Source organism: Vigna angularis, chromosome 2 (assembly GCF_016808095.1).
Source record: "Vigna angularis cultivar LongXiaoDou No.4 chromosome 2, ASM1680809v1, whole genome shotgun sequence".
In the NCBI taxonomy this organism is placed as follows: domain Eukaryota; kingdom Viridiplantae; phylum Streptophyta; class Magnoliopsida; order Fabales; family Fabaceae; genus Vigna; species Vigna angularis.
The window spans coordinates 36,249,071-36,275,839 of record NC_068971.1 but is presented as its reverse complement, the minus strand read 5'-3'; the positions used below and the strand labels follow the sequence as shown (position 1 = coordinate 36,275,839).

General features: G+C 34.8%; 1 protein-coding gene across 3 annotated transcripts; it reads right to left on the bottom strand.

Moving 5' to 3' along the window:
• Positions 1 to 107: 107 nt before the first annotated feature.
• On the bottom strand, positions 108 to 23,415 carry LOC108327535 (4-alpha-glucanotransferase DPE2). 3 transcript variants are annotated; one of them, XM_052872373.1, is made up of 25 exons: positions 23,143 to 23,415; positions 22,360 to 22,715; positions 21,621 to 21,735; positions 21,445 to 21,503; positions 21,176 to 21,303; positions 20,931 to 21,057; positions 20,646 to 20,842; positions 16,217 to 16,295; positions 16,086 to 16,124; positions 15,163 to 15,282; positions 14,717 to 14,818; positions 14,552 to 14,635; positions 14,213 to 14,455; positions 13,989 to 14,114; positions 13,778 to 13,852; positions 13,567 to 13,638; positions 8,220 to 8,285; positions 8,045 to 8,098; positions 3,027 to 3,146; positions 2,536 to 2,633; positions 2,198 to 2,357; positions 2,005 to 2,103; positions 857 to 1,054; positions 648 to 741; positions 108 to 541 (listed from the first exon to the last, which is right to left on the bottom strand). In XM_052872373.1, exons 2-25 carry the CDS (start codon positions 22,711 to 22,713, stop codon positions 306 to 308), a joined length of 3,045 nt encoding a protein of 1,014 aa, XP_052728333.1. In that variant the 5' UTR covers positions 22,714 to 22,715; positions 23,143 to 23,415; the 3' UTR covers positions 108 to 305. The 3 variants fall into 3 exon arrangements, with proteins under 3 accessions (XP_052728333.1, XP_052728332.1, XP_052728334.1); XM_052872372.1 differs by having other exon boundaries at positions 23,082 to 23,414; XM_052872374.1 differs by lacking the exons at positions 8,045 to 8,098; positions 8,220 to 8,285 and having other exon boundaries at positions 23,082 to 23,399.
• Positions 23,416 to 26,769: the final 3,354 nt, after the last annotated feature.

The window sequence follows — 26,769 nt, the reverse complement described above, 5'->3', positions numbered from 1 at the left end:
AATTATGCCTTATTATAATTATAAAACAATGTGACTTTCATTATGTCTATAAATTTTTGTTTTAAAAAAAGTTAGAGTAAAATTTATGGAGGTATTTCTAAGCTTGATAAGAGAATGTATTTCTATCATTTCTCTTAATAGCTAAAACTTAGAGATAATAATACATGCTTCGAGATTTATTTGCATTGTTCTTTAAGAAACATAACAGGAACAGATGAAAACATAACACATATGCTCCTTATTACTAACTCCATCTTAGCAGGTTATGGGACATGATTTGAAGGGCTGAACATCATCCACAATTTTTATTTGACAAGAACAGGCTTTTCCGTGGCACTGGAAAACTTCTGTTTCTCAGAAACAGCTTCTGCTACTGACAACACAGTAACAGCTTCTGCTACTGACAATGCTGCCACTACGCTGGCATCTACTCCTGAAGCTTCTTCCTTAGGGAGTGATCTTCCACTCCAACGTACAAGATCTTTGATATTGGTTTGAAGGTCAATATCCTTAATCAATGATTCCAAACTCACATGCACACCTGACAACAATCCAAAGCACACACTTAGATCATAATTTTACAAAAGGCAGTTCAATAATCACAGATTATCTAGCAGAGTTAACTTAGGGCAAAGCTTAGGACTTACGGTATCTCCAATAGTGCTTGGGATTTGTAGGGTCATTGATTGTCTCCTCTGTTGCAGGGCGTGTTGTATATTCTTCTTTTAATGCTAACAAGTCCTGTCCACATGCTCCACCAGATTAAGGGCATGAATTTCAAATAGAAAATGGGTCCAGATAGCCATAAATCAAAGTTTTCTTTCACCCTTTTATATCAACATGACTGTGAGAATACCTGAAGAGGGAAGATTGCCCACATTGATGGAGCTTCAAAATGTTGCCTTATAATAAAATGTGCAACTTCTGGAACACATTGATCTGGCGGCAGTTCATTGGACTCCATCACATTCTTGAAAAACCGGAGTCTTCTATCTTCATCTTCTTCCCACCAAGCACGCAAGGTAGAACAATCATGACATGATGGGGCACATACCTGCACATTGCCCAAGTCATCCAATCAAATGGCTATCTAGCAAAAGCACTCTAAGTTGAAAAAGTTATCTCTATATAAAGATGAATTTAGATTTACCATATCATAACAAGGAAACCTTGAATATCTAATTGGTAGAATAGCTAATTTGGTCCCTAAGCTTTAGTCCCTGAATGTTGATAAACTAAAAATAATCCCTGAAAGTAGTTTTCTTTTTTTCAATTTTATCCTTAGTTTTTTAGATGAGTTCTTGAATGTTATCATTAAAATGCTCCTTATATATTACTATTTTAAAAGCTACTAAGTTGCATTTTAATTATGAAATAAAAGAATCTATCTAAACTAAGGACAGGTGTGAAATACACAAAATTCAGGGATTATCTTCAAACTGCTATACACTTTTTGAGACCAAATTGACCATTTTGTTTTGCTTATCTAATCACATGCCTTCTGAACAACATAAACTTTCATTTGAGAAGTAAAAAATGATAGAATAGAGTGAATATTCTGATGATTTGATGATGTGTTACAGTATGATGTAAAACACAAAGCACTAGCCCTATTTATAGAAACTATGAGATAATCAGAGACATTATTAATTATTCAAGATACAATCTAGATATTAGATGTTCTTCGTATATTCTGATAATTTTCCAAATACTCTCTAAGATTCATCATCCTGCCAACCTATGGATGGTTTTGTATTATTATTTTTTTCAAAATGCAACCGTGAAGTCTCAATAAAAATAGAAAACTAGTATGTTTCCATTAGTTCAATCAAGAGCACAGAAATGAAAAAAGGACAAAGACAAGCAATAGCACATATCTTATATGGGCTTAGTCCATATTTTCTTCATTATTCTTCATTATAAATATATCACCCTCTGTGTATTTTTTACACAAAGGGAATTAACCCTATATCCAGTCTTTCACTACTTAAATGGAAGCCTTACCGTCATGTAGCTGTACTGAGAAGGAATACCAAATTCCAGATCAGCTTCACTGGGCATACGCTGAATGCGCAACCCAACTAATCCCAATTCTTGCATAACCTGCATTACAAATTTATAGACAGATCCTTTTAATGTGCCCAAAATAAAAATATAATTTTCTCAAGATCTTTTGGATAAGTCATAAAGGGCATACAGGATGGACACAAGATGGAATGAGGCCTAAATCTTCACCACAGGCCAGCATGTCTGATGAATTTAGAAGTACAGGCAGGGTCTTCAATGCATTTTGCCTCCAAAGATTCTCTTGACGACAGAAATAGTAGTCATTGTATAATCTTTTAAGAACATTCTTGCTGTATTATATGACAAGCAATAACAGATCTAGTGAGTAGATATTTCCATGAAGAATGTGAAAAAAATAGTTGTGGTAGATGAAGAACAGTTTTCAGCATAGAACTTGGATTAAAAGTGGCATAATTGTAGGAACCATCCTAGTAGACAGCGCCCACGAGTCACGGATTATTAAGGTACCTATGATCATCCAAATCCTGGAAACTTGAGGTATCTTCAAGGTTGAAACGAGGATAAAATTTTCTTGGATTCTCTGGATCACGGATTAAAACTATATTCTGCAAGCCAATAGCGTAGAACATAATGTAGCACTTGCAATACCAAAAAGAACACAGATAACAAGACAGAATAAAAATTCAAATATATTAAAAAAACAAATTTAAGATTGAAGAATGTAAAAATTAATTTACCATCAATGTAAAATATTTTATGCTACTAATTAATTATTAAGAAAGTGGCACATCATTGGAGTAACTAAGGTTTTGGCTTTCAGTTCAGTGAAAAAGTAGATTAAAAACAACAGAACCATGTGGTTTACCGGATAGAGTAAAACTCTTAACAAGTCTGTAAGTCAAAATCAAAATAAATCTTAATTAGTTTTATATTTCCTAGTAAATATAAACACAGACAGAAGCGGAATATGAACCAGGAAGCAAATTTGATGAAGCTACCTGTGAAAGATCAAAGAGATTGCGCCGCAGTTTCTCTTCACTCTCCAACAATACAGAACTTTCTGCACAAGTTTTCAGTTTGGAAGCAATTTTTTTCTCTGTGTTGCTATCCTCCTTGAACTAAATCCATTTATTGAAAATAAAATAAATTACGGAACAAGACACTTCAACACTCGGATAGAACATAGAATGGTTGCAAAATAGTAGACAGCAAATGTAGTCATTGAATGGCATATTTAGAATTAACCAATAAATCTAGACATTATATATTATCACATCATACATGACAATCTATAAACCCCCCAGATTGGTGCCACTGAATCCTACATATTACATTGATTACACTTCTTTACAAAAATATAGCATGAGGTTTGCCCACAGGTACAGACATATAACTTCAATCTTGAATGTCAACACACTCTTGCTTAACAAATAAGTAACCATGCAACCTATATTGTTCTATCACTTCAATAAAGAACATCAAACATGTTTATGTTTTGTTAAGATATACTACCCACTGGATTTCCAAAACCGAATTTTATGCAAATTGTGAATTCCATTTCAAAGCTGATTAATCTCTAATGCAATAAGGATTGATACATAGCAATAGCACTTTGTAGAAGTTGTCTTCCTAGTACATTCCAAGACGTATAGTGTTTGATAAAGCTGAATTAAATACTGGGAGGGAATGTTGTAGTGGATTTTCAGGCTGTTTAGATCATTCACTAAAGACATGTTGCTTGGCTCATAAAGCTTAACCAACTAATATATTAACTTGAAAAAGATTAATATGAATAAGAAAAAATTGTATTCAATTTATTTATTTGAAATAGAACATCAGCCTCTATATATAGAGAGAGAACTTTAAGCCTAAAGTAAAGATTACCAAGAAATCTCTAGAATCTGTTAACAGCTTCTAATAACACACTTAATATCCTACTTAGCTTATTAACTATATTTTCTTATGAATCATCACTTATCTATCATTGCCAGCTTGCATTGAGATCATAAAATCGTTTAGTGGAAAGACCTTTTGCAAATAAATATGCTAACTGAAGCCCAGATGCAACATAAGAAGTGGTAATACGGCCACTATTTAGTTTTTCTTTAATAGTGTCTATTTATCTCAACATGCTTGGTCCTATCATGCTGATTTGGATTGCAAGTAACGCTAATAATTGATTTATTATCACAGTAAAGAGGCATAGACTCTTGACATATGACTTCAAGATCATTTAGAAAAATTCTTAGCCATAAGTTCACACACCACATGTGCCAAACTTAGAATTCAACCTCTACACTAGACCTTCCAACAGCTTTTTGTTTCTTACTTCTCCAAGTCACCGAATTTTCACCCACAAACATACAATATACTAAGGTGGATTCCCTATCTGTGACAACTCTTACATAATATGCACAGTATACACTTCCATTTTTTATTTTTCATTCCTTTTGAACAATAATTTCCTTCTTATACTTGACTTCAAATTTTGAAGGGTCTCAAGTTTAGAAGATATGATTTCTTTTTTCTTATTATATCTCATTACATATATCTAATATATATACATTCATTTGTTGGATAATTTTGGAAATAAGAACGACCTATTCTAGGGAACAAATCAATAGATTGCAGGATTGTTATGCTAGTAATAAAAACATGTTACAACAGATACACATAATTAAAAATTGTTAGATATATTAGATATCTTATACCTTATCTTTTTTATCTTTTGTTTTTTTGTTATTATTTCTTTTTATCATTATTTATAATTTAGACTTAGCCCATATTCTCTTTATTATAAATATAGTATCTTATGTGTATTTTCTACATAAGGGAGTTTACTCCGATACCTATTTTTCACTATATTCAACAAAAACCATAGGGATAATATGTGAAACTTCCTAAAATATATTTTGACACTCTCTCTCAAGTTGGTGCATAGGTGTTCTCCAATCCCAACTTGGATATAATTATCTACAAGTTACTACTTCTCAGTCCCTTGGTGAGTATGTCTGCTGCAAGTTGTCCTTGAATAGACACATATGAAGTGCAAATCATGCCATTGTCAAGGTTTTCTTTAATAAAATGTTTGTCCACTTCAATATCTTTAGTTTTATCATGCTGTACTAGGTTGAGTTATATGGATTGCGTATTTATTGTCATAATATAACCTCATAGGTTCATCCTATGTTATCTTTTGGGTGTCTCCTTTATCCATGTGCACAAAAATGAAAGGGGAAAACTACACCCAGAGGCAATAAAATGTGTTTTTTAAGGGTCCTCTGGCACACAAAAATGTTATAAGTGTTTCTATGCTCCTTCCAAAAAATTGTGTCAAAAGATGGTACTTTTAATTAGAAAGTAAGTTATTCAAGGGGAGAGTTTAAGAGAGGAAGATGATGATCCTTTGGTATTAGCAAATTTGTATTTTGGACCAACAATTGAAGAAAATGTAGGAACAAAAACTCAAGAGAGTACTAGCACTGAAACTGAAGCTAAAGGAGAAGAGTAGAGATGAACAAAAATCCCAAATCTGCAGGACTAGTGACTAGACCATATGATGATACATGTCTAGATGTTTCAGGAAGTTTTAGATTTTATTTGTCCAATATATTTTAGGAAGTTTCAGATTTTATTCCTCTTGGTTTTAACTATGTATATTGATTGTATCTCGGTTTTCTTACTAGCATATCAATCCCAAAATCTTAGGATTTTGTTTCCTAAAGTAGGTTGTGCTTGTTTCTTAAATTATCCAATCAATATATATATATATATATATATATATATATATATATAGACACACACACATATATATGTGTGTGTGAAATGTTTGTAATGAGACGGAATAACAGAAATTATTTTCTTCTAGTTTTGAGATGGTACCATAGCTCGTTATCCTTCGGAGCCTCTGATCATGTGGTTTAATTGCAGACTTTATTGTTGTGTAAACCCTAAAAATGCAGCCTTCCTTGATGACCTCTTTGGTCCCTATTGCAACCTTCATTGTCACCCCACCTTGAAGTAGATTACAGCCTTCCTTGTTGCCTCTGTAGCCCCTATTGCAGCCTTTATTGCTGCCCTACCTTGAAGCATGTTACAGCCTTCATTGTTGTGCCCCTATGGTCTAGCTATGGGGTGCGTCTCTTATCAATTTATTTCTCTGTGCCTTAGTTGCACAAAATTGTAATGGATGAAATGGAAAATGGTGACAAGCCTCAATACATGAGAATTATAGTCCTCATTCAACTTCTCTGTTGAATGGAAAAAATTATCTAAGATGGTCTCAACTCGTTAAGATCATTTGGAAAGGAAAAGGAAAGGCTGGTCCTTTAAATGATGATGCTCTAGTTGAAGATGATCCTACTTTCAAGTCATGGGATGAAGAAGACTCCATGGTCATGGCTTGGTTATGGAACTCAACGGTTTTAGAAATCAGTGACACATGTATGTTTTTCAATTCAGCAAAATCCATGTGATTGCAATAAATCAAATGTATTCAAAGGCAAAAGATGTTGCACATAATTATAATGTGAAGGTAAAAACCATGACAGCCGAATAGAGCACCAAAATTTTTACTAAGTATGCTAATCCGCTTAATGCTTTGTGGGTGGAATTCTCTCACTACAAGGTCACTAAGACCAAGTGTTATGTGGATTTAAATTTTTTTAGAGAGTACATTGAACAAGATCTAGTGTATGATTTCTTAGTAGGTCTAAAACAAGAATATTATCAAGTCAAGGTTCAAATATTTGGAAAGGAGAAGACTCTAGGACTCAATGAAGTCATGACCATCATTCAGAGTAAAGAAAGTAGGAGTCTAATGCTAGAGACTCCTATTGCAGAAAATCCAACAATGATTGTTGAAGGAACAACAACCATGGATACATGGGGCTCTTTTAAAAGGATGGAGAGGAAAAATGAAGGAGTGTGATGTACTTATTGCAACAAGCCAGGCCACACAAGAGATAAACGTTGTAAGTTATGTTGAGAACTGCCTTGTTAGTTGCATGAATTTAGGAAGATTTCAGATTTTTATTTTTAATTAGTCAATGGCTGTTAGTGGGTTAGTTATTTCCTATTTTTCAGCCAAGTTATTAGTAGTGGTTGCTAGAATCACAAGATGTGATATTTTAGTTAGTTATTTCTAAATGTATTTAAATTAAGTTGCATTTAATAATATAAAAACTTCAGCCAGCCAATATTCATTTGTTTTTATTCTCTAAAAACCAACAATTGGTATCTAGAGCAGCTTTTTCTTAAGGGACCTGTAGAATGAAAGGAGAGTCAACTTCCTTTCCAGTAGCACTTCCCATCTTTAATGGGGAAGACTATGATATGTGGGCTGTAAAAATGCAGTGGGAAGCTGTGGAAGAGGATTACTCTGTTCAACCGCTGCCGGAGAATCCTACCATGGCCCAAATCAAAAATCACAAGGAACAAAAAACAAAGAAGGCAAAGGCAAAGTCGTCCTTGTTTTCTGGTGTTACAACATTGATCTTCACCAAAATTATGACTCTTAAATCACCAAAAAAAATTTGGGATTTTTTGAAGGAAGAATATGAAGGAGATGACAGAATAAGAAGCATGCAAGTGTTGAACCTAAGGAGGGAATTTGAGCTGCAAAGGATGAAAGAGTCAGAGACAATCAAGGAGTACTCAAACACATTATTGGGCATTGCCAACAAAATAAAGTTGTTGGGCAGCGACTTTGCGGACTCAAGAATTGTCGAGGAAATCCTTGTGACAGTGCCAGAAAGGTATGAAGCGTCTATTGCCTCATTGGAGAATACAAAGAATCTATCCAAGATTACTTTGGCAGAAGTGTTACACGCTTTGCAAGCCCAAGAACAGCGAAGGCTAATGAGAGAAGATCGTGTGGTTGAAGGTGCACTCCCTGTCAAGCATCATAATGTCGGAACCAATAAAAAGAAAAATTTCAAAAGGTTCCAACCAGCAAGCAGTGAAAATAGTGTATTTAATCAAAAACAAGGTAAGGGTAAAAAGAAAAATTATCCACCTTGTCAACATTGCGGAAAAATGGGTCATCCACTATTTCTTTGCTGGAAAAGACCTGATGCAAAGTGCAGTAGGTGCAATAGGATCGGTCATGAAGTTGTAATTTGCAAAGCAAATGTCCAACAAGCTGATGCACAAAATGCGCAAGAAAATGAAGACCAACTCTTTGCTGCTACCTGTTTCTCCAGTAGCAGTTCAAATGAATCTTGGTTGATTGATAGCGGTTGCACAAACCACATGACCTATGACAAAGAATTGTTCAAGTGTTTGGACATGACCGAAGTCAAATGGGTCAGAATTAGAAACGATGAACAAATTCCAGTAAAAGGCAAGGTTCAATAGCTATAACAACTTACACAGGTACAAAAACCCTCCCTGATGTCTTATATGTACCTAATATTAGTCAAAACTTGCTTAGTGTCGGACAGTTACTAGAGAAAGGGTTCAAAGTTATCTTTGAAGATAAAGTTTGCACCATTAAAGATCCAACAGGCCTTGAAATGTTTAAAGTCAAGATGAGGAGAAAGAGTTTCTCATTTAATCCAATGAAGGACGAGCAGATTGAATTTCCAGTAACAGCAAGCTCAGTCAATCTTTGGCACAAAAGGTTGGGTCATTTCCATTATTTGGGAATGAACTACATGCTGAAAAATCAATTAGTTTGTGGAGTTCCAGCTGAATGTGAGGCTTGTAGATTCGGAAAGCAAACAAGGAAACCATTTCCTAAAAGTAGTTGGAGGGCTAGTAAAAAATTGCAGCTAGTTCAGACTAATGTTGCTGGACCATAAAGAACTCCATCCATAAAAGGAAGTCTTTATTATATTATTTTTATTGATGACCTAACAAGAATGTGCTGGATTTTCTTTCTTAAATACAAATCAGAAGTAGCTGCAGTGTTCTGGAAATTTAAAGCATTTGTTGAAAATCAAAGCAATTGCCATATTCATATCTTGAGGTCAGACAATGGAAAAGAGTACATAGCAAATCAATTTCAACAATTTTGTGTTGAAGCTAGGATTTAGCATCAATTAACAGCTCCTTACACTTCTCACAAAATGGAGTGAGTGAAAGGAAAAATAGATCAATCATGGAGATGGCCAGGTGCATGCTTCTTCAAAAGGAATTACCAAAGAAGGTTTGGGCTGAAGCTGCAAATACAGCTGTGTTCATCCAGAATAGGCTTCCGACACGAGCCTTGCAAAATCAAACTCCTTTTCAAGCCTGGTTTGGTTTTAAACCTTCTTTGGACTTTTTTAAAGTATTTGGTTGCTTGTGTTATTCACATATACCTCAGATTAAATGTGATAAGCTTGATAAAAGGGCTGAAGCGGGATTATTTATTGGCTACAGCACAATTTCTAAAGCTTATAGGATTTTTCAACCTCAAACTGGAAAAATTCTAATAAGCAGAGATGTGCCTTTCATGGAAGATGAAAACTGGTGCTGGAGTGATTCAAAGAAAAGTCAGAACACTGAATTGGAGGTTGAAGACACTGTAGATGATCCACCTATTAGAGGCACAAGGTTACTCTCTGATATCTATCAAAAAAGCAATGTATCACTGTGCAATATAACTATTTGTGAACCTGCCAGTTTTGAAGAAGCTGCTATGGAGGAGAAATGGTTATCTGCAATGCAGGAGGAGCTGTCCATGATTGAGAAAAATCAAACCTGGGAGCTAGTTCCAAGACCTTATGACAAAAATGTCATTGGGGTGAAATGGGTGTTTAGAACAAAATCCAACCCTGATGGTTCTGTAAACAAGCACAAAGCAAGGCTTGTTGTAAAAGGTTATTCTCAAATATTTGGGATAGATTATTCAGATACTTTTGCTCCAGTAGCAAGACATGATACAATTAGGTTACTACTTGCCATTATAGCACAAAAGGGGTGGCAAGTGTTTCATATGGATGCCAAGTCAGCATCCTTAATGGTTTTCTGCAGGAGGAGATTTATGTTGAACAACCAGATGGTTTTGCTATCAAAGGACAAGAAGATAAAGTCTACTTGCTAAAAAAGGCTTTATATGGTTTGAAGCAAGCCCCAAGAGTGTGGTACAGCAGAATTAATGATCATTTACTGCACTTGGGCTTTCAAAAGAGTGTATCTGAAACTACACTTTATATCAAACATGATGGTGCTGATACTTTAATTATTTCATTATACGTTGATGATCTCTTGATAACAGGAAGCAACCTAGCACTAATTGAAGAATTCAAGCAAGAAATGGAAAAGGTCTTTGAGATGACAGATCTTGGTCTTATGACTTATTTTCTGGGCATGGAGATCACTCAAAAGAAGAATGAGATTTTTATCTGCTAGAAAAAATATGCAAAGGAGATTCTAAAGAAATTTCACCTTGGTGAATGCAAACTAGTGAACACTCCAATGAATCAAAAAGAGAAGCTTATCAAGGAGGATGGAACAAATAAAGTTGATGAAGCTTATTCTAGAAGTTTGATTGGGTGTCTAATGTATCTTACATCCACAAGGCCTGACATCTTATTCCCAGTTAGCTTGCTGTCAAGATTTATGCATTGTGCTAGTGAACTGCACTTAAAGGCAGCAAAGAGAGTTGTAAGATACATCAAAGGAACTGTCAATTATGGAGTTAAGTATTACAAGGTACAAAACTTTAAATTATTTGGTTTCTCTAACGGTGATTAGGCTAGTAGCTTAGATGATATGAAAAGTACTTCAGGGTACTGTTTTAGTATGGGTTCAGGTGTTTTCTCTTGGTGCTCCAAGAAGCAAGAGGTTGTAGCTCAGTCAACAACAGAAACTGAGTTCATTTCAGCTGTAGCTGCTGTGAATCAAGTTATTTGGTTGAGGAATATTTTAACAGATTTAGGTATGAAGCAAGATAAATGCACAAAAGTTTTTGTTGATAATCAAGCAGCAATTTCAATCTCACATAATCCTATATTTCATGGGAAGACCAAACATTTTAATGTGAAGTTGTTTCACTTAAGAGAAGTTCAAGAAAGTGGCAAGGCATGTTTAGTTTACTGTTGCTCGGAAGACCAAGCTGATGACATATTTACCAAATCTTTTTCACTCAACAGGTTCGAATTCCTAAGGAATAAGCTAGGAGCTTGCACCCTCCAAGGCAAGGAGGAGTGTTGAGAACTGCCTTGTTAGTTGCATGAATTTAGGAAGATTTCAGATTTATTTTTTTAAATTAGTCAATGGCTGTTAGTGGGTTAGTTATTTCCTATTTTTCAGCCAAGTCATTAGTAGTGGTTGCTAGAATCACGAGATGTGATATTTTAGTTAGTTATTTCTAAATGTATTTAAATTAAGTTGCATTTAATAAGATAAAAACTTCAGCCAGCCAATATTCATCTGTTTTTATTCTCTAAAAACCAACAAGTTGCATAGAAAACCCAACAAAGATTGCATATACAAAGGAGGTCCTTCAAAGAGAGAGGTTCAAATAGTTCATGTTGTGTTGTTTCCCATGTTGTTACTATTCCTGAAAATCAAGGAGGATTTGTCCAACTCAACCATGAGAAGCTAGAAAGAGCAAGGTCCTTCCTTAGTAAACTAGAAAAATACACAGGTATGTGTTCATTGACATATTTTGGTAGATTATCATTTTTTGTTGGATTTAATGTCTCAAATACACCCTTTACCCACTATTGGATTTTAGACTTCCATGCAACAAATCATGTGACACCCCTCCCTAAATACTTTTCTACATACTCCCCATATCCTAGCAAGAAAATTTCCACAACGGAAACATGATAATTGTAATTGGTCATGGAAATTACCAAATAAACCCAACCATAATTCTAAAAAATGTTAAACATGTGCCTAAATTGTTCACAAACCTGAAATATATACAAAAATTTACCCAGGATCTCTCATGTAATGTTGATTTATATAGCAACTCTTTATATAGCAATTGAATTTGATGACGGACAGTACCAACACCAAAAAAAATTAGTTGTATCATTGTCGTTTAAAACATCATTTCGTGTTATAATGTTATTGTTTCCTTCATTGTTCAAAAATTTAAATCTAGAGTCTTCACTGTGAGGTGTTTGAGTTGGCAAACCACAAATGTGTACCTTTTTCTATGATTAATAAAATCAGTACTTCTCCCTTTTATCTTATTCATACAAATGAGTAGGATCCCTGTAATGTTCTTAATATTTCAAGGACTAGTGGTTTATCACCTTTATTGATGATTTTACAAGGTTAACATGACTTTTTCTATTGTTATGCAATTTATGCCCCTGATAAAAAATCAAGGTGGTTTGGCTCCCATCTGGCTAGGCTTACACATTGCCACAGGTCATTTATACTGCCACATCATCATCCTTTGAACGGTGTTAACAAAATTTTACCACAACATTTACTTTTTTTAACAAAAATGATGACTACATTGAGGCGAAAAGTAATTAAGGGACCGCATTAAATAAATCTGACAAAAATTGGGATAAAAAAGACTATTAAACCTATTATTAATAGATTTATTTGAAAAATGTTAACTTCCAGTGTTACACTAAGGATACATTTCTTTCTAGGTTTGCAATATTCTAAGGAAAGAAACTATGGGTTTAAGTTTCATACGCTAAATTAATTAAATAAATAAAATAGCTTCATGCCAAAAGCCAATGGCCAATGGCAGAGTTTATAAAGGACAAGGGTAGCCATGACACCCCAACTCTATCGTCAAATCTACCATTTTCGAAATATTTTCTCCGACTGTAGAGTCAGGGGTCAGTGTTGTTTGTGATTAAAGAAGGTACAATTATTACATATTAATTGTTTACGCGTAAGGTTAAGGATGATGTCATTAGAGAAGTTTGTCCATGTTACTTTGTGATCTGTAGAGAATGAACTTTAGTAGCTTTGCGTGGAGACTAGACATTAAAATTACACTTAGTTTGAGTATCTTATTTTGGCCTCCCAACATTAATGGTCAAGATCTGCCACTACGAAATATTCAAATGTATGCGAGAGTCATTATACACCGTTTTACCCTTGCATATGCAAAGAGGTTGTTTCATAATTTAAAGCCCAACCAACCAGTCACCAAGGCACAACTTTCTTGTTGGGTCAGAACTCACATTCTTTAGAATTCAAAGAAAATAGTCTGTTTTCTTTTTAATCCCATGAAGAGAGTGGATATCATGCTTCTCCACAAACATGAACATTATTTTGAAATTCACCCAACCATTAACTTCCACTCTCATTTCTTTCTACCTCAAACAGCTAAGCATCAGTAACACACTTAAATAAATTGAACAGAAACAGCAAAAAAAAAGACAGGAAAATAATAACAACAAAAAGTACTAAAAAAAGACAAAGCACATTACACACTAGAAAAATCAATCATGTGTAATTCATGTTTTTTTGTTGGAATTAGGTTCCACCTTAGTTTAGACTGCACCAAGGAAAGTCCATTCATGTAATTATACGATCAAATCTAAAGGCATGAGCTATGTGGAAGTTTATGATCAAACAGAAATCAATAAATACTATACAGAAAACTATACAAAAAAGGATTATCACCTCATAGATGTTCTTGTCGAATTCATTGAGAAAAGTTGTTGCAACAAATGTCCAAGCAGCTCCAAATTTTTCCTGAACAACAATGAATATAATGTAGCTTACCTTGAGAAACACATTTACAAGACTGCAACACATTACAGAAATCCAGCCTGGAGGTAAATTTAGTACATAAAAATGCAGTTGTAATAGCCTACAATGGTAGACTACTAACCTCTAATAGTTCCCGCTTAATATATGGGCGACTCAAGCGATTAAAGTCCCATATCCCTTCTCTTTCAAGTTCTTCCTACAGAAAATAAGACAAGAAATATAAATTAACTAAAAGCAGAGCAAGAAAAAGAAGTTTCTTAAGCAAGTTAAAGTAGCTCAGCACACATTCATGGCATCAAGCGCCCTTTAAATTTAAGAGAACATGAGGATACCTGACTAAGAGGTATAGATGGCCGGAATTTTCCAACTAGACCAGTCATAGCATGATCCGGAAGTTCCCATATTCGAAAGAATCCCAATATGTGATCAATCCTGTAAGCCGTAAAATATTTTGCCATCTAGAAAGGATTTTAAGAAAAGAATATCTTCAGCCTATATATTTAAGTTGGAAGATATTGTCCACTTAAAGATAAGATCAAGAAGTCAAAACCAAAACCTGCGTCAATCGACCTCGCCACCAGCCATAATTGTCCTTTGACATTTCTTCCCAATTATAAGTAGGGAAACCCCAATTCTGGCCATTTTTATCAAAATAATCTGGAGGTGCTCCGGTAGAAGTGTTCATTCGAAACAAATTTGGATAGACCCAGGTGTCCACACTGTTTTTGTCAACTCCAATAGGAAGGTCTCCCTTTAATATTACTCCCTTCTTTCTCGCATACAATGCAGCTTCTGATAACTGTGGTCAGAATGAGAAGTAAATGGTAAGATTTTATTTGTTTGTAATATGATTGTCATGAAGAACTTAAAGAGGATAGGGTTCAATTTAATTTACTTGTAAATGTAAATGATATTGAACATAGTAGTGGAAGCAAATTATCTCATAGTGCAGGCTGTCCTTCGATACAAGCTTTTCTAGCTGTAAACAAAAGGAAACATAAAACCTCAAATATAACCGTGTAAAAAGAAAAGAGAATAAAAACTACACTATGGCATATACCTTATCGTCTGAATAATGGGCAAAACGACCCCATTGACTACGATCTGATGTTTCAAAGAAGTCTCGCAGGAAACAGAAAGCAGCATAGGGTTTCAACCAACCCTGTTAACATCAAGATAAAAGCTGAGCCCGATGGAAGGTTGGCCTCTATCACTAGAAGCAGAGGGAGATCCAAAAAAACTACCCACCAAAAATTCAGAGATTAATGTTTTTCAATAGATATGATGTGATTCGTAATATTAATGATGTTGTTTAATTCATGAAATTAACCCTGCCTAGTGAGGAAAAGGTAAAAGGCTGTCATTTTGTAGTTTCTGCAAGAAATAATTGATCATGGAAAGTTTACTATAGAAGAGAGGGAAAAAATGTACAAGATACAAAAAGATAAAACATATAAAGCATCTTTTGCCAACATATTAAACAGGAACCCAATGCAGTAGTAATACCTCATTCTCACAAAAGAACTGCTGGAAGGAACTTGAATTGAGTATCAAATCTTTCTCTTGAGCAAAAACTTTCTTCGCAATTGAGAGTTTAGTGGCCATTGTAGCTTCATAATCAACATCCTGTAGGGAGAAAATATCAACCACAAGGAAGTGTCATTTACCAATATGTTTTGTGTATAAAGAATGACAAAAGTAACAACATATTTGCAATAAATGAACCAGAAGTACAGTTCCAATTTACTCCCTAAAAATCCAAGTATCAGTCAATTTTGTCCCCGACTTCACAAAATTCTCACTTCAATATTTGATTTAACAAAATGCCATATTCACTTTAGCACTTTTTGCTCAAAAAGTTGGTGAAGTTGGTGAGTAAAATGAGAATTTGAAAAGTTGGGAAGCAAGTGACCACCCTTACAATTTCAGGGACTATAGTAGAAGTTTACTTAGACAGTTATCTCAATTTCCGTAAGTACTAAGTTTATTTATACAGGTAAAAGTAAAGATTGCAACATCTCATAATTGTTTGTAAAAGGATGTGCTTTGGGTTTCTTTTATTTCAACCCTTGAATTGAATCAAAAATGTATTCTATTCAACTAACGGCAGGAATTGGATTTTCAAAGAAAAAACTGATAATAATTACATCTAAAGGTTTTGTAGTGTTATTGCACTTTAAAAAAAAAATCAAGAGTGGGGTTCCATTGAAGACTGAAATTATTTTACCACCAATCATTAAACCTGCAGAAAGGAACAACCTTTTTATTATGTCAATAATCAGGATATAGTGGTGTTTGCTAATAACTGAAATTCATTTAAAACATAAGGAGTGACTAAGAAGACAAATTATTTAGACTTTGTAACAGCCATTCAATGATGCATTTCATAAATTAGAGAATCCTGTCCTATAAAGATTTGATGGCATTACCTTCTGATCTAATTGCTGTTTGGCCTTTTCAATCTCTTTCTGTTTAAAGGAGCCGCAAAGCATTTCAAATATCAGCATTTTGAAATTGTTACCATTGCTACTTAATAGAGAATAAATATCCTAAACATAACCTTGATCTCCTCCGGTATGTTCTTGGAAAGAGCCTGTACTCTTAGGTACAATGGATGCAATGCAAAGACCGATAGTGAACTGAAAAGAAACAAAAACAATATCAATCAATCAAGTCTCGATAGCTAGTATGAAATGTCTGAAACAACAATTAGTCACTAAAATAAATCATCATGAATATCAAATTGGACTGAATGCCTCTTATCATTGAGAATCACATTTAAGAATCTTTAGCTTTATACAAGGAAAGTTTGCCAATAGCTATACAAGAAAACTTAGTTTAATTCATGACTAATTTACAGCTATTCAAAGTTTTCAATAATGATTAATGAGATAAGACAGCAAGTAAATCAGCAAACAATACTGTATATAAATTATAGGGGAACAATAACGAAAAAATTAATCAAGGATTTAGCTAATCCCATTGGCATCCCCCTCAAACTGATGTTAGTGAATCTTGAAGCATCAATTTGCCAACTAGAAATTGATAGTTAGATCGAGACAGGGTCTTAGTAAAGACATAAACAATCTGAAGATACATGAAGAAGACAAATGAGGTAGCATCACAAGTAAAGTGACAAACAACCTCAATGTGTTAGCTACATTCATGAAACATGGGATCGGCAACAAGTTGAACAGTGCTAGTACGGTTAGTGTTGGAGATCCCATGTTAATTAGAGATATGGCCAAATTATATTATTTAAGTTGGTACAATCCTCATCTTACAGGTCAGTTTTGTAAGATTGATTGAATTAAGCTTAAAGTACACTTTCTAAGATGATATCAGACCTTGTTCTAGCAAGGTTTGGTGGACATATCGTATCAGTCACTCTTGAGTTGTTATTGGATTATTCTCAAATATTCAGTCTCACACTCGAGATGTTCAATCCATGGCACGAAAGGGTGTGTTGAAGAACGCACATTAGAACCAAATCTTTCTAACTATCATTGTAATCTTTCTGTTCTTTGTGGGTGTTGAGACATCTTGTAAATCCTTCACACTATGAAGTTTTTCTAAGTGAGCTTAAGATATACTTTCTCTGGGGTGTTTTTTCTGTGATTGAGAGTTTTTAATCTCAAGGGAAGATTAAGAAGGGTAACTAGTAGTGGTTTGTGTACTCGTGTAACCTCGAGAATAGAATTTTATATGGCTACCACCCAGAAATTAGAAGGCATTAAGGACTCAAGAAGCAAAGTATGAGTAACATCGAAAAGATTGCAATTCTTTTACTCAACCAATTTCATCATGTTGAGGCAAATAAAGGCAACGTTGAGAATGATCCCTTTTCAAAAATTCTTGAAATTAATGAAACATATTCACCACAATTATTAGATTGGAAAACTTCTTCACATTTAGAAAACTGTTTTTCAACATAAGAAATATAACCCTAAAATATATGAAATAGACGTCCTTATAGCAAAGAAAGTACACCCATGTGAATCGACTATAGTTATCAATGAATGTCACAAAAACTTATAATTACAATGAGAAGAAACCAACATAATACCCCATATATCGCAATGAACTATATAAAAACATTCGGTAGCCCGATTACCATGTAAAGAAGGTAAGGTAAAATCTTGCTTTTGCCAAGTTTGCATACAATTAATAGACAATTTAGTCATAAGTCTAATCTTTATTTCTAAGAAAGCCATGTTGAAACAAAAAGATTTCAAATTTGAGAGTTAGGTAATCTCTTATGCCACACCTCACTCTGATTAGTGATGGTACTACAAGTCAAAGAGAAAGTTATAAGAATACAAAATTACAGAGGAAACAGTCTTTGCACTTTAGGTCCCTTAGTGATCACTTTCCGTGACACTTGATTCTGTACAAGACACCTATTTTAGAGAAAGAGATGTTACAACTATTATATAAGAGCTGTCCGCATGAAATCAAATCAGTAGGTAATTCAGGTAACAAACACATTCTGAGATGAAAAGAAGATCCAATATCCCGACAACATGAAAACGAAGATAACTTCCATTAGCAATTTGAATATACTGAGGACCTCTGTTACACCAAATATTTTGTAACAATTCTGATTTACAGGTCATGTGACTAGAAGCCCTTGAATAAAAAATCTAAGAACAATTTTCTTATCATTACCTTGAATACCAAAGGCAAAAAGTGTTGCAATTATCATTTGTTGAGCCATCTCAAGTGTGAGACTGGCTTGACTGGTATTGGGTGGTTGGATAGGTGTAAGATTTGGACAATTGGTTGCAATGTGACCAAAATCCTTGCACTAATAATACTATACGGATCCTTTCTATTTTCCACTTCTTTGTGCCACATAAGCAACATTTATTGCTTTTGAATTCACTTGATCTGGATCCATCCCAGCATGAATAACTAAAAGTTGTTATTCTTGCAGCACCTGTAGTAAGTGGTATTGAGGGTCTGTTAGTAAAGTTAGTTTTAGAGAAAAACAGTAGTTGTTATTTGTCAATTTGTAATTAGCTTCTTAAAATAAGAAGCTAGGACCTTTCTGGGGGTCAAGGGTTATAATTAGACTCCCTTGTGTAATTCATGGGGCATCAGTAATACGATTTAAATAGTGTTTTCCTCTGTGGCTTGTATAGCTTCTGATATTGCAATTGATATCAGTTTTGCTGGGTGATGATGGTGACAACAAGGGAGCTTGAGATTCATGGATTCTTATGAGAAGAACCTCTCCGATCTTCAAGAATCAGTGCGCCAAGCTTTGGAGATGGTAAAATTGTCAATTGAAGGCCTCATAGCAGCATTTGCAGCTTTCAAGATAACCAAGAAAACTATAACAGAGAATGAGATGCATGCTGAGTCGATAGACACAGCTGTTTCACCACTGAAATGGGCATACATTCCGTTTCCTTCATTTGATGGATCAAATTTTCAGGACTAGAAAGCTAAGGTAAAACAGTTTTTTGAACTAGAGGGAACCCTTGAAACTCAAAGAAGTCATTTGCTGCTATGGTTCATGAATGGAAAGATTTTGCTTGGCAAAGGCATTGCATGCAAAATATTAATATTAAAGGGAAATATTGGCAACAGATCCTTAAGGATACGAGAGCCAATTTGATTTCGGTGCTATTGATGATCCTATCACTGGTTTAGCAAGATTGAAGCAAGAAAGGACTTTGTTGGATTATCTGGAAAGGTCTGATCACTTGCACTGCTTACGTGTTACCTTTCAAATATTGCACCAACACAATCCGGTTCTCAACTACAAGTGCACTTTTGGCACAACAAAAATTGATTATTTGGGCCATCTGATTTATTCTAAATAGGTGCAACCAGATCCAGGAAAAGTCCAGGCCATTCAGAAATGGAAAAGGGAAATCAAGTGGTTACTGGGTGCTCATTTAATGGCAGCATGCCAACCTAAAGATGCATTCTGGCCGGAGGTACACGCTATGCAACACCAAATTCTAGATTTTCATTGCAGTGCTACAAGGCCTTCAGGACAAGTCCTTTTGGATGTGAGGGATAATTTTAATAAGTTGTACTAGGGTCTGTTAGTAAAGTTAGTTTTAGAGAAAAACAGAAGTTCTTTGTTGTCAATTTGTAATTAGCTTCTTAAAATAAGAAGCTAGGGTCTTTTGGGGGATCAACGGTTATAAATAAACACCCTTGTGCAATTCATGGGACATCAATAATACAATTTTACGAGTGTTTTCCTCTGTGGCTTGTTAGCTGAGAGTGAGTATAGCTTCTGATATTACAGCAACACACCAACACAAATATCCAGAGAAGGGATAGGATTTCAGTTTAAGTCCAGCCTGTGTAGTCTCCAATTATGGTCCTAGCTTCATCAAAAATTGATCACGTTTTCTCTCCTCTTGAGCAGCTTGAGTTGTTGGTAGTGCCATCTTAGGTACTTTTGCATTGGTAATATCAGAATATTCACTTCACAAATTCAGGAAGCCTGAATAGTACTGGTCAAAAGGCAAATTTCCTTGGCTGAAATTTACAGTCTCCAATTCCAATTGGAAAAGACATGCGCTGTTGCCCTAGACCTAATTATGAGTCAGTTTCAAATATTCCCATATTTCTTCCGCAGTAGAGAGTGATCTCAGATTGCCCACCATATGTGGTTCAAGTGATCCTCGCATCTTCAGCCTCCCATTTTCAAAGTTCCGAGTTGTCTTTACTGGACCCATCAACTAAAATCCACGCAGTACTCTTGGTATTGGGGAGCAGGAGTATTTTTTTTCTCTATTGGTGTTTTATTGTTATTTCACTCTATTAAATTGGGCTAATTCTGAATTAAGAAACTAGTCTCCATTTTTTTTTAGTGGAAGACCAAGTTCTAATGTTTTATCAATTTTGTATATCTCTATTTAGTGAAGAGTAAAATCCATGTTTGCAAAATGCCAGTTATAATGATACTTAAAAAGTACCAACATTATTATCTGATCTCTACAATGATTTTGAAGCAGCCATACCTGTATGGATAAGAATCCCACCACATCCCATGCACAGATGTATCATTGATAGGTAAAAGTTGAACTAAATGGAAACCAGATGCTACAGCCCAGTCAACTAGCAACTTAAGGTCGAGAAACTCTCCAACACCCAGATCAGATTCCGACCTAACAGAAAACATAGGGATAGCTACGCCAGCACCACGCCAAGGTGTTTCCTATCAAAGAAAACCAACAGTTTAAAGCTATAAAATCCAAAAACAAAAAAGCATAATCTCCATACAATATGTAATTTCAGCAACTTACCCGCAGCATGCCATCTGAGAGAAAAATATATTTCACATCATTCCTTGTGGAGTTGGTAGAAACTTCTCGGTTCGAACCACTCTCTACAGAAAAGTTACCACTCCTATCATATTTTCCATATCTATATGTGGATTTACTGTTAAGGACAAATATAAAGCTCGATGAAACTAGTGGCTGTAACATATGAAACTAATAACACCATAATTTCTTCATATAGTTTATGATGAAAATTTCAAAATGGATATCTTATTGGAAAATCACTCCTTTGCATCACACATTCAGCTTTCCAGACAGATTCGCCAAAATAGCTGAGTTTTAGTCCCTTTTCAGCTTTCCACTGACCCAACTTTGTGTTGCTACCAATGACATATATCTGCAAAAGTTAAAAGAAAGGTCACTAATTCAAGGTAAGTGGTAGATGTATCCGTGTAACATATACATAATACATGCTTTCAATGAATTTACACTGCATGCAGATAAACAACATTAGGCATTTGGGATAAAAAGGTCTCACTGATGAGTCTTTCTCAACATTAGGGCAGGAAATTTTGAATTGGACCAAGACAGCTTCTCCTAGTCATCAGAAAAAAAAAAAGGAGTTAACAGAAAAATAATAAACCAACACTCTACACACATTCACAACCTAAAAGTCCCAACAAGAGATTGAAAATTTAATTTGAAAACATTTACTTTCTGGTTCAAAATTAATGTGGTTGTCTCCTACAGTTGCTTCGCTCAAATCCCAGCTTTGCCTAAAAATGACATCTTTGAAAGCACTTCTGAAAGGGAGGGAATCTGAGGCAGCCTGGACATGACAATAAAAAACGTAAACATCTTGAGAATATAGTTTTAGAAACTAATACTGTTATTCTAACAAAAAATTATTGAATTATACTACAAATGACAACTAATAACTTCCAGAAGTAATTTATGCACTAACTTTGAAAGATTGCGCCCAGTGAAATATTTTGGCAAAACTCAGAGCAAAAAGATCGAGGAATAATAGCTTATCAATGAATTATTTTATTATTGTTGGAAGTCTCTAGGTTACTTTAAAGTATATAAGTAGCTACAAATCTCACTTTACAAGTTGTTGGTTTTGTGAAATTAAGTTAGACTTAAAATTTATTTCTTAACATGATATTAGAGCTAGGTTAGAACTATTCTAAGTGATATTTGTTGTTTGTTGAGTATATTGTTTTAATGTTATTTTTGTTAAAAATATATCTTTCATTCTTATAGCTTCCGGGTAAAGAACACACTGAAAGGTCTATTACAGGGTAACATCATTTAACAAAATTGAATCTAAATTTATAACAGGAATGGCAGTAAAAATAGGACATATCCCTACAGAAGCAACAAAAAATAACCTTAGAAAGAATTACTTGAAATGGTGGCACAGAAAAGTAGAAGGAGAGAAAGGCAGCACCTGCCAAAGATCACGGAACTCGACCTCCTGTCCACTTTGAACACCTTCGGGTAGTATCAGTTCGCGCTTCTTCCCCATCTCGCATCTCAGTACATTTTTCTTATCATCTACAACATAATAGCTATACTGGCATTGGAACCCTCTTGGCACTGTGATGCTTCCACCCCAGATGAGCTCACTCCCTTGATGAACAACACTGAGCAACACACCCCTCTTCACATTCCAGGCACCAAGCACTGGAACAGAGCCACACACCAGCAAGCTCTGACCCCATTGGGTAAAATACGGTATCCGGAAGCTTACTTTCACTGAATTCACGGACTTATTCCCAGAAAACAATCCTGGATTCACCATATCTTCGAAAACCAATAATGACAGAGCAAAAACAACTCAATTTCTGACCAAAAATTGTTTTTTTTAATGAAAAAAAAAAACAAGTGCAACTATCAGTGCTGCTGAAAGATCAGAATCAAATTGCCAGTTCTGGGAACTAAGCCCACATTCTATGGGATTCACCAGAAAGAAAAGGAAATGAAATGATTAGGCAAAACTCAAGTTCCACAACTTTTAGCATTATTATGAAATGCTTCACTTCGTTCATAACATGTTATTGCCTTGGATTCTGAATCGAACACCACATGCCCATTGAACATAATTAAATTTAACAGAATTCCAGAAAAAGAAAGCCACGCCATGAAAAATTAGTTTAATAAAAATCTAACCTTTATGTGAAATCAAAGATGGGTGGAGAGAGAAACAGAGGGAGAGCGGGATAGAACACACCTTTTCTTCAAGCTGAAGATATGATATTGCGGGTCTTCAAAAGGGAATATAAATATTTAAAATGGAAGTGTTTGAGAAGCGTTTGTCTTGTTCGACAGAGAAACAATGTGGGGAGATATTTGATAGAAAAGTAGAACGTGCGAAGTGAAGAAAGACGCTACTAGCTTAGAGAGGATTGATACGTAGTTTATGTGTGATAGAGAGACACGATGTTGTGATATTTATTTCTTGATATGAGTGCTGTCAAGAATGGGTTGCTAATTGCAATCATCATCAGAGTTTCATCACTGATGTGATGTGATGTGATGTGTAGTAATTCGGCAGCTGAATCTCCCTAATCCTCGTTCTATGATAGACTTCAGGAATTAACGGTGAAAAACGAAAACGTTTCTCTTTTTCTCTCAAAATACAAATAGAGAAAACTACTATTTATGTAGTTTATAACGATTCTTTATTAAAAAATAATAATGAAGATAAATAATTGGATTCTAAAATCATTTCTTGTTCACTGAATTACTGAGTGAGTAAATGATCATTTAATATGAATTTATTCCATGAAAATACTAATACTCTTATTTAGTTCCTATGTTTGTTATAAAATGTAAATTGTTCCCTAAAATTTATGACTTAACGTAGATAAAGAAAAAATATATGATAGTCAAGCGCAAGCATAATCAGCACACGTAAAATCATTGACAGTATATAATTAGAGTTCAATTACCTTTATTTAATATTTGATGTTGAATATTGATCATATCACTCCATAAAATGTTGAACATTAACTACATCACTCCATTTAATGTTGAACATATATTAAACCACACATAAACACTCAAATGTCTAAGGACGTCTCCATTTATAGTTTTTTAATGGTTTTTTTAACCTTAAAAATTCAAATACTAGAGGAAATTGACCATTTAAGTAAGGCTGAGCATAATTCACCAAACTGTACTGAAACTACAATTAACTAAATTATATTATACTTAAAAAAACTAAACTTATTTTAACTAAAATTAATTAAACTATTTTACAGTTCAGTTAAAACAAACTGAACTCTACATAATTTAAGTGCAGTTAACTGTGAACCACAGTTTCTCCCTAACTGAGAATTTCACCCCCAAGTTGAAAACCCTTGAAGCTAGAGTTCGAAAGGATTAGGGCTGCTGTGTGCTTCTTCATGTGGCAGCCGTGTTTTTATCTGTCTGGGATCTTCTTCCAGCTCTCCAATCACCATGTCAATCTTCTCTGCTGCTGGACCGTGAAGGTCTTCTTCAAGGTGCTGGACGTCTTCTTCTTGTTGCTGGACGTCTTCTTCTTGTTGCTGGACCGTGAAGGTCCTTGGACAGCCATCCATGCATCCACTTCTTCCAGCTGCAATTTACGTGAAGTTTCTTCTCCTCCGTGAACATGCTGGCTGGCTTTTCCAATGAAAAAGATCACTTTCTTGGGTGGATGGATCCCATAGGACGAGACATCACTCCTCTTTGCTCCGTGTTCTTTTCTTCCTTTCAGCATGAGTTCCCATGTGTTTGTCGTTTACAAATTCTTTAATCAACAAAAGTAAGAAAAGGGGGCCATGTGTCCTTATATTATTTTATTTTCCAGACAACAAAAGTAAGAAAAGGGGGCCATGTGTCCTTATAAAAGTGTAATATAAATTAGTTTACTGAACTGCACTGTACTATGAGTGGACTAAAAACCAGTGCAGTTCAGTTTAGTTTAGGAGAACTGTTTTATAGTTAACTGCAAATTTTTATAGTATAGTGCAGTGCAGTATACTTTGCCCACCCCTACATTTAAGAGATATTATGCGATAAATTTCCCATTTTCATTTTTAAAAAAAGTATACATTAAAATTGCTCTTTTAGTAATAAAAATAAGAAATCTTAAATGAAGAAAAATAAATTCTTCAATAAAAAATTTTGAAATATAGTTAAGTAAAAATAATATAATATATTAGTAAGTTTAACAAAAATTTCTCAATAAGTTTAAGAGAATCCGACAGAGAAATATATGCTACAAGTTTATTTAATGAAAACATTCTAAGTTTAAGAAAATCCGATAAAAAATATATGTCAAAACTTCTCAGTAAGTATTTGGATTGGACTCATTCGGTCTAATTTTCGGTCTAGATCGATTCATCTCGACTTTCGATCGAAGTAAATTAGTCTAGACTTCTAACCATAGTTAACTTCGCTCAACTTTTGCCTCGGGCTGAATCAACTCAACCTATAATACCAAAGGTTGAGCTAAGTTAGTCTGAGTTGAAGGGTCAAGCCAAGTCAATTATGACAAAAGCTCGTGTCGAGTTAAATCCATCGAAAATCGAGTCGAGTCAACTCGGACGGAAGGTCTAGTCGAGTCGGCCTTAGCCAAAGGTCGAGACTAGTTGACTCTAGCCAAAGGTTGAGGCTAATCAGTCCTAATCGAAGGTCGGGAATACTCAACCTCACCGAAGGTTGAGACAAGTTGGTTTTGCCCGGAGATCAAGATGAGTCGATTATCGAGATAAGTCCAACTAGGTCGAAATTCAAAAATAGTCAATCTAGACCGAAGGTCAATCCGATTAGGCAGGGGTTAAAGGTCGAGCCTTAGGCCAAGACAATTTGACTCAGGCAAAGGTCTAGCCAATTTGGCCCATTTGAACGTTGAGACCAATCACCCTTGACTGAAGTTTGAGACAAATAGGTATTGATAGAAGGTCGACACGAGTTGGCCCTAGCTGAAGCTCGAGACGAGTTAGCCAGGCTAAAGGTCTAAATGAGTCGATTATGGTTGAAGTCCAAAGCGAGTTAGCACAGGCCGATGTCTGGACGAGTAGGTTAAAGTCAAAGGTTGAGTTGATTAGGCCGAGCCAATGGTCAAGTCGAGTTGATCGGAGTCGAAAGTCAACCTAAGTCACCCGAGCCAAAGGCTTAACCATATCGATCCGCGTCGAAGGTCACATCGACGTGGGTAAAAGGTCGAGCTGAGTCGGCCTAGCCAAAGCTCAAGACGAGTTAACCCTGATCGAAAATCAAGACAAGTCAATCCTGGTCGAAGTTCGAAATACCTTCTTAAAATTTCTCAATTTCAATTTCCTTTTAATTTCTTCATCCAAACAAGTTATTTTACTTTAGAGAATTTCAAATTTTCTGAATAAATGAACTACTCTGAAATTGTTTCATCCAAACACTACATTAGAATAAGATATAAAAAGGAAAGACAATTGAATGACTAATTAATAGTATGATGATGATGATTAAGTGTTAAAGTGATTATGTGTTAAGTTCATACAAGATAAAAGTTTTAGATATCCTTAGGTCTTACTTTTAACACATGATTTTTCTATGATAATAAACAAGACATTTTTGTTATGTCTAATGGTTTAACTAACGTGAAACAAGCTTAAAAGAATAAGCTTAAAGCAACACTTGATCATAACAAAAGAGTGAGTCCATGAAGAATAATTCCACAATATAATAGACAAGTGCTATATACTTAGATAAAGCTTTCAAGAAGTATTAGATAGACTACAAAGTGAACAATAACTAACAGTAATATGCTATAAAGAAGAAAGAAAATGTTAAACAATCTTATCGTCTACAAATGATCATATTTGCATGCTCATAGTATGTACTTAAATAA

What these genes read in the sequence shown, in the direction of transcription:
- LOC108327535 (XM_052872373.1), bottom strand. Translation starts at nt 22,713, where the DNA reads ATGGTGAATCCAGGATTGTTTTCTGGGAATAAGTCCGTGAATTCAGTG. An exon ending in AGTTCCGTGATCTTTGGCAG is followed by an intron (nt 21,736 to 22,359) that starts GTGCTGCCTTTC and finishes TGTCATGTCCAG; the next exon opens with GCTGCCTCAGATTCCCTCCC. An exon ending in CCCATTATTCAGACGATAAG is followed by an intron (nt 14,636 to 14,716) that starts GTATATGCCATA and finishes TTTTGTTTACAG; the next exon opens with CTAGAAAAGCTTGTATCGAA.